The 8403-nt window shown below is 62.6% G+C and overlaps 1 protein-coding gene across 4 annotated transcripts in view; it reads right to left on the reverse strand.

The window, feature by feature from the left end:
* Positions 1–3380: 3380 nt before the first annotated feature.
* Positions 3381–8403, reverse strand: part of DGCR2 (DiGeorge syndrome critical region gene 2) — a 70072-nt gene continuing 65049 nt past the window's right edge. For 3 of the 4 annotated variants that reach the window (XM_007460011.1, XM_007460008.1, XM_007460009.1), the window contains 3 exons: positions 5961–6113; positions 4976–5212; positions 3449–3705 (listed from right to left, as the gene is read on the reverse strand). In XM_007460011.1, coding sequence (XP_007460073.1) covers positions 3449–3705; positions 4976–5212; positions 5961–6113 — 647 coding nt within the window. Of the gene's footprint in view, positions 3706–4975; positions 5213–5960; positions 6114–8403 lie in introns of all 4 variants that reach the window. The other variant, XM_007460010.1, reaches the window with a different exon arrangement.

Here is an 8403-nt window from a genome sequence, read left to right on the forward strand (position 1 = left end):
ACGCAAATTTCCCAGCGGGGTGACTTAGGGGCGTGGCTGAGTCCTGGGGGATCCAGGCGCGGGGAGGGTCGGAGGGGCGGCGCCTCCAGTGGGGAGACAGCTGGAGCTCGCCAGGCTCTGATCCCGGGGCGGGGACGGCTGCCAGCAAGAAACGCCAGCGTCGACCCAAGCTGCACGGTTTCACGGACCCCCACCACCCAACTATTCCTGGGTGGGGGGATGCTATTATTATGCCCAGTTACAGATGAGGAAATGGAGTCTGGAGACCAGGAGTGACATGGCATGGCCACCAGAAAGGACGAAGTTCGAGGGAGATGGCACCTTGGATTCCAGTGCCTTGACCTGGGGGTCTGAGGTGGGGAGAACGCCCCAAGACCACAGCCTCTCTCCTACCAGCGCACCCCTACGGACCAAAAGGTCTGGGAAGCCGCTGCTTCCTCCGCTCCGCTCCGCCCCAGTGGGACCCCGGCTTCCGCAGCAGTTTCGGAGGTCCCGGCGCCCAGTGGCCCCCAGGCTGTGGCCGGAGCCCCAGTAGCTCTCTTGGAAAGTGGGGTTCCGATTTGCCCGCCCCTCGAGTGGCCAGGAGAGAAGACGACGCACCGGAATGCGCTCGGCGGGCGCGCGCCTTCCCAAGCGCGAGGGCCGCGCCCCGACCCCCCACCCGCCACCAAGGCGCTGTCCGCACCGCCCGCCGCCCCGCAGGCGTTCAGGCCCGAGGGCCGCCTCCCCAAGCCCCCAGGGGCCGCACCAGTGCCTTTCCTAAACCAACCCCTTGCCCACCCAGCGCGAGGACCCCACCCGAGGCTGAGTCCCCTGGGCGCCCTCTTTCCTCACATCAGGAACTGATAAATTATTGAAAAGACCACGGTCAGAGAACGGAAGGGATAGGTGTCTCAGAACCCCACGCCTGCCCTGGCTTCCAGAGATGGCCCAACTCCTCCACACAGCCACCTCTGCACCTGTCCCTCGGCCCCAACTTGGCTGGAGCCTCCTGCTCCAGCTGGGGCCGCACCGAGGACGGACCACACTTCTTCCAGAACACAAATTTATTTGGCATTCGGATGAAACGGTTCTCACAGCATCTTAAGAATTAGTGCCAACCCAACCAAAATAAACCCAAACTAAAAACCCTTAGTGAAAGGAAAACATAAACAGGCCTTGAGACAATGGCCTATAGACACCCACCCCCACCAAGCAGGTCAGCAGCTCTCACAGGAGCACAAGACTCTCAGCCAGGGCTGGTTGGGATTCGTCTGACCACGGAGCACAACCAGATCTCATGACGGTTGGCCTAGGCAGAAGGCCAACCCCACCTCTCCCCTTGCTCCCCCACCCCCACCCCTAGTGGAGCTCAGCCCCTGGGGCACTAGCTCCTGGGGACACTGCGGGCAGCAGGCAAGGCCTGAAACAGTGCTGCACGTGGGCTGAGCAACCCCGGAGCCCTGGCCTGTCCAGAAGCAGGCCCCCATCTGTGGCCCCCCCACAGCCTGATTCAGGCCACCCCCTTAGTGACTCCCACATGCCCAACTGGCCCAGCAGTCCTTCAGTTCCCAATCCCACACATCTAGTGCCAGCCGCCCTGCCCTGTACACACGGGTCTGAGGCCTGGGCCAGAGACGTGGGGGCTGGGAGGGACCCTGAGCTGTTGGGGGCAGGCCCCTCTGGGGCTCCAAGGGGGAGCCCACTCCAAAGCAGGAGTGCTCAGGACCCTCACCTAGCACCAACAAGGCCTGTGACAGCTGCTCAGTGCCCAGAACACAGTGGAGGCAGGACACGCTTTCTGCTTTGTCTTCAGCAGCCAGTGCAGCCACTCTCCAGTCCCAGTCCTTGGCAAGGGGAGTGCAGGCCTGCTCGGCACACAGCCTGCCCGCGTGGGGCTGCCTGCAGCACTCTGGCTCCTGTGGGCCGAGCCCTGGTCTGTGGGCAACTTGAGAAGGTCATGCTGCCCAGGGAAGAACAAAACGGTCCCCAACGGGAGACTGTGAGAACGTGTCCAGAAATAGACTGTGCCAGCAAGGCCTGTCACCACAGAGCACCCACTTCAAGTCATCCCCCGCTCACTGCTGGTCTGGGAGGGCACGAGGGGCCAGGGAAGGGCTCCCTGCTCTCAGCTGAGGGCCACGCCTTGGGTCCGCCCAGCATGCCATGGCTGGCCCTGGAAAGGGGGGCCCCAGGCCTGAGTCCCCATGTACTGCCACCACCTGCAAACACTTAGACACATACACACACATACACACACAGATACACATGCACACAACAAAGAAAAGATCCAGACATTCAATGTAGAAAAGATATGAATGTGCTAAAAATCGCACAAAACCCGCTTAACCTCCAAACCTCAGAAATGCTAAAACCCCATGTCAGGAGACAAGACCACTGCCCAGAAACAGGCAACAGTGACTCTCAGTCAAAGGCCCCCCAGGGTAGGACACCCAGCACCTCGCTGCTGGGGACAGGAAGGTGGCATGCGGCCACCGGGCACATGGCTCCAGTGGTGGCGGTGGTGGGCAGGAAGTGGACTTCTGGGAGATGGACAGCCCAGGATGTGAATTTCAGCCATCCCTCCCCCCAAAGACACAACCCTTATGGCACAAACAAGGTGGGGTGGGGCCAGGCCAGGTCCACGGGCAAATTTAGCAGGAGTGGGGGCTCCAGAGGGCAGCAGCCAGGAGCCAGCCCCGGTGGAGGATCCAGGGCCAGGACACTCATGCGTGACTAAAGGCCCCAGCCCGACCCCAGAGCTGCCCAGGGCGGGCCACGCATTGCGATGCTGGGGAGAAAATGGTTGGGGTGGGGCCCAGGCCTCCTGGTGTGCAACTGGGCTTCACGGAGCCCAGCTGGAAAGACAGTACAGAGTCCAGCCTCCTTCCCAGCAGCCCTCCTCAGGGCCTTGGGCACCTCGGGCACCAGGCCAGCCCCCAGCCCCCACAGCTGGATGTTCACAACTGGACCTGGGGGACCACCCCCAGAGCAGCCCTTGCGGCAACCTCCAAGGCCATCTGCCCCGACTGCACTGACAGTCCTCAGACAACCGCCACCTGGGCACGCCTTCTCTAGCGGCGGCTGGCTAGGCATGCGCGCGCGGCAGCCCAGGCTCCTCTGGAGGGCGAGTGGCAGCAAGCAAGTCCATCAGAGCTGGAGTGTCCAGCCCCACTAGAGCATACGGCGCCTCCTTTGTTCCCTGCTCCTGACACGTGTGGTCTCACGAACTCTGTCATCCTTCTGCCGTTTAAAAAGAAAAAGACAGTGACCCAAAGCTACGCGTGTGTTTGAAGCCCCCAAAGACCCTCAGGCAGGTGCTGGCGCCCTGGGGGCTGGTGCAGTGTCTATGTGCCTGCCGTCAGGGGTGCGGCTGTGCAGTTGGGTCCAGGCTCACTCAGGGGATCAGCGTTTTTCTCGACGGCAAACAGGTGCTCCCTGCCCATTTGGGCCGCGGGCCCGCCGTCCTCTACACCACGGTATTGAGGGAACTTCGGCTGTGGCGGCCGCCCCCTGGCAGCGCCTCTGTGGCCAGGGCACTGCCACTCTGGGCAGGGTCAGGGGGCACGAGGAGGACACTGCTGCTGTCGGCTGAGTCTTCCAGTTCGGCCAGAGAGGCCCTGGGGGTGGGCAGGGGCTGCTCCAGGCGCCGGGGCGCTGCACCCTCACCACCACCATCCCCTGTGGTCAGTTGGGCAGCCTCTGCTGGCTCAAAGGCGTCATCATCTGCGGGAGGAGATGGGGGTCAGCAGGGGGTGGTCCTGGCTCGGGGTATGCTCTTCCTGCTTGCCTGCTCCCACCAACACCGCTGGGCAGGGGAAAGCCTGCCCCACGGGGCTCCACCGTGCTCACCCCGCACCTTCGCCATGCAAGTGGGCTGCGTGGGGCTGGAGCAGGGGTACAGCCGTGAGCAAAGCATGATGTGTGCGTAGGGGACATGCTTTGACTGAGTCAGCAGATCAAAGGGAGGGGAGGGGGAAACCCTCTCAGACTCTGGGGGTCCAGGCAGGGCTCACATGCATTAGACATGGGCTGGAACACGGGGGAAAGTGCAGGAGATGGGCCAGAGCAGGCAGCCCGGCCAATTGTATGGGGGTCTGCAGAACACCCTGGTCTGAGGGAGACCTGGTGGCAGCCCCTCCTTATTCCTGCAGATGCTCTCTGAAAGCTCGGGGCTCAGGGACCCAGCACCACCGTTCCCCTGGCCAACATCCCCGGCCCAGCAGTCCTGCCATCCTGCCCCGGGGAGCATTTGCTCCCCTGCAGCCTGGTCTACGGAGGCATCTGGGACTCACTCTCCCAGAAGCATCCCTCGTCCTACCCACCCTGGCCCCCTGGACAGCATATTGTGACAATCAGTGTCCCAAGGACAGAGGTCAAATCCAAGGCTTTCCTGCCGGTACAGACCACGAAGGACGGGACTAACTGACGGGAAGAGACCAAGAACACAGCAGTGCCAGCCTTGCAAAGCCCAGCCTGCTGTGTTACGTGTGTATGTGTGTATAACACACAGCGAATTGGGATGGGACACGGGCGCGCACACCAGGGACAGGGACAGGTCAGGCCATGGGCAGGACACCTGCTATTCTTTCTGCTTCACCTGTGAGGAATGATTTTCCATAGTATCAGATGAACAACAGACTCAAGTGACCGCTGGACAGGAGGGCATGCCGAGGGGGTGTCTCCTCAGCTCACCACATGTGCACCATGTCCGACAGCCCAGCGTCCGGGCACCCCGCTCCCCACAGGGCCCTGCTGGGGGGGCCCCGAGGGGTGCTCACTAACAGTAGTTCCCGGGAGGGAGGCAGGGGCAGGGAGACCACTGCCAGTGGCCATCTGCGACCCTGGGAAGAGTGTGCCCACCCCAGACAGTGGCACCATCTTAAAGGGAAAACCAAAGCAAAAGCAGAAGGCTGGGCAGAAGTTGGGAGGCCACAGGGCCTTGTCCTGCATGCCAGCTGGTTGTGACCCATGGTTCCCTTGCCCTGGGGATCACCTGCAGGGTCGTAGAACATGCTGTCCGGGTTGATGGAGGCCTCGTAGGGTGGCGGCGGGTCATCGGGTTGGTCGATGTCCGGGTACTTGTATGCGGTGTAGGGAGGGGGAGGGTCATGGAAATGGAAAGTACCGCCTTCCCCATCGTCGGAGAGATGCAGCGGTGTGAGGCCTGTGCCGAACCCATCTGGGCCATAATCAAAGCCGGGGATCCTTCGGCCGAGGTTGAAGTGGTGCACTGGGCGGTCGGAGAGAGAAACAAGCAGGGAGCCATCACTCCTGGGCTGGACCTGCCACGTCCAGGCCCAGGGCACCCCGCACTCCGATAGTCACACGCCTGTGCCTGGCTGCTACCTGCCATCCACACTGGGAGCCCCACCCACCCACCCACAAGCTCCGGCCTGCAGAACCCGGGCTCTCAGCGCCATCTGGGCGTGACCCGCGACGGCCTCGGCATGCTGCCCACCCTGGGCGTGACCGCGACGGCCTCGGCATGCTGCCCACCCTGCAGCTCCATCTCCAGGAGGGCTCACCGTGATGTGGGGCCTTCAGACCTGACACATGTGCCCTCGGAGGCCCTGGGGCCCTAACACAGCAGCTGTGGTCCCCTGTCACCATGATCCTCAGCCCCACTCCCCACAGGGACTGGGAAGCCTCCTGGCTTGCTCACTGAGACAAGGAGGAATCTCAGAAACTCTACGCAGGCACAGGCTGTGGCAGAGAACATGGGCTGAGGAGGGTGGGCCATGCTCCCTAAGCTGCCACCAGCCACGGGTGTCCAACGTCTTTAGCGGGCAGGCTGCCCTGGCAGGTGCCCACACACCCTGGGGGGCCAGGGCTGGCGGCCCTCCCACCACACTCGTGTGGCTCAGCCTGGGAGTGGGAGCAGGAGCAGGCAGGGCACAGCTGCCGGGCAGCCCTGTCTTCCTCCTCCCTGCCCTGGGACCGCCGCCGAGCCACTGTGGGCGGCAGGGCTGGGCACTCACAGTTTGCTCCAATCAGGGACTCAATGCGCTCCCGGCGCCTCTGGCGCAGCCGATGGACCATGAAGAGCAGCAGCGACAGGATGAGGAAGGAGGACACGCAGCTCACAATCAGACGCATCCCGCTGGCCATGGAGTCCAGCAGGCTGCTGCCGTCTGTATGGATGGGGAGAGCTGCTCTCAGGAGGGGGGTTGGCCCCCCAGGCAGTGTACCTCCTGACCCCTCCTAATGCCAGGCCCTGCACACAGCCACTGGGATGCCGCAGCCCGGCCTCAGCCCCTCCTGAAGGCTCTGTCGCTACCCCATTCCCCACCCGCCCCCATTGCTGGGGTTGAGCCCCGGAAGCCACTCGGGGCTGGACGGGGTGCTGAGCAGGACTGTGCATCCGGCTGCAGCACCCAGGTCCTCCCTGATGCAGGGGAGCTGAGGTCAGCAGGGCTGTATCAGTGGCCTGAGTTCAGAGCTTGGCTTCAGTCCTATGGGGGGCCCAGAGCTCTCTGCCCCTCCCCTGCACCCAGCAGTGCTCACATGTGGAGGCTGGGGTCACCTGAACCCCACAGGTGATCAGGAGAGAATGCAGGTGCAGCTTCCCCTGGACCCCAGAGTCCCTGTTTACAGCCCCTGTCTACCCTCAGCCCTGTCAGTGTCTGTTCTGATTCTTTTTTTTTAACCTTTTAATTTTATATTGGAATACAGTTGATTAACAATGTTGTGTTAGTTTCAGGTGTACAGCACAGTGATTCAGTTAAACATACACACACTGGCTATTCTGATTCCTGACCTCCCCACGCCCACCCTCCTGCCCGCCCTCTCTGTGGGTGGGGAGCCTGGGGGCCACCGCCAGGGACTCAACTGTGCACTCACGGTCTCGTAGGATGGAGAGGGGTCACCCAGGGAGAAAGTGTTCACACGGGAACCCCGCCGCCAACTCACGCTCCTCTCCCCATCGGGTCATAGTGCCCGCCCGAGTAAGGCTGGGCAGGGCCTGCTCTGGGCCAGCTCCGTGGTAGAGGCCCAGGGTCCCGCAGCAGCTTCCTCGGGGGGCCAGAGTCCGGCCTGCACCCGGATGTCTTGGGGCAGAAGCAGTGGGGGCCTAGGGCCTGGGCAGCAGCTCCGTGGTGAGCACCAACCCCGCCCCACCAGCCAAGCGTCCCAAAGTCCTCTGCTTGTGGAGGCCGCAGCTGCAGGGCGCTCTGCTAAGGGCCCTGTGCCTCTGACCGCACGTGTCCAGGGGCCTCACCAGGGTGACTCTGCACCCCCGGGGACACTGGCAGCTTCTGGTGATACCGTTGGCTGTCCCCAACAGCAGGTGGGGGAGGCACTTCTGGCACCTGGTGGGCAGAGGCCGGGGATGCAACTCAACATCCCACTGGCCACTAGCTCAGGGTCTGACCTGCCCTGCCTGGCACACACCAGGCTTGTTGGGCGCTGCCAGGAGAGGTGCTGGTGCAAGGCAGAGAGGGAGAGAACAGTGTCGGGCATTCCCAGGGCTCTCGCCTGCATGAGGTTGCCACTTCCGCCAAGTCACAGAATCGGAACCAGGGGGATCTGGGAACACCTGCCTCCAAACGTAGCATGGAGGCCAGGGAGCTTCACTGGGCAGGAGTGACCTGAGCCATGGGAGCCTCTGTGTCCACTCCCACTTCTGCAACAGCCACATGGGCAAGTCCCCAACTGCCAGCCCTGAGGAGACACACTTCACAGCCAACACAGGTGCCAATTGGATGGCCAGGCTTACACTGGCCCTCCTCCCATGGGGCCAGAAAGCTTCCCCCAAAGCTGCATTTACTGCTGACAACACTGGAGTAAGTGTGTGAAAGGAAACATCCTCTCATTAATTAGCTGCTGTTTTGATGCCGGTCTCAAGGGAACATTTCATCCCTGTCCGGGAGGAGGTCTGTCAGCCCACGGGGATACTGTTAATTGGCAGCCAGCTCAGAGACCCCAGGGTCGGGAGGTACCTAAAGCAGCGGGTCTCTGCAATGACTAATTCCTGCTCAGTCCTAAAATAAGCCCAAGGACACGGCCAAGGTCCCCGACTGTCATCCACGGTACTCACCAGGAAGACACACCAGCAGTCAGACATGAAGAAAAGAGTACTGTCCCAGGGGGCAGAGGCCAGCCAGGGGCCCCCAGGGGCCCTCAACATGGCAGGTCCCTCCATGGGGTCTGGACAGTGCCAGGCGGGGCTGCCTGCTGTGGTCCAGGCTGCAGGTCCCTGGCCAGCCCTGGGCCCCGACAGAAGACACATAATGCTGCAGCAGACACTGCTGAATGGAAGGGGCCCCGGAGGCTGCTGGCCCGACCGTCTGATGACCGCTTAGGTCTGATGCTTAAGCCTGCCCAGGCCTCCCCAGGCCACCACGAGGAGCTTGGCGCCCCACTGGGCTCGGTGCCAATGACAGCATCCAGTTTCTGTGGAGGAAGCAGGTGGAGCCGAAGCTC

Source organism: Lipotes vexillifer, unplaced genomic scaffold (assembly GCF_000442215.2).
Source record: "Lipotes vexillifer unplaced genomic scaffold, Lipotes_vexillifer_v1.1 scaffold987, whole genome shotgun sequence".
Lineage (NCBI taxonomy): Eukaryota > Metazoa > Chordata > Mammalia > Artiodactyla > Lipotidae > Lipotes > Lipotes vexillifer.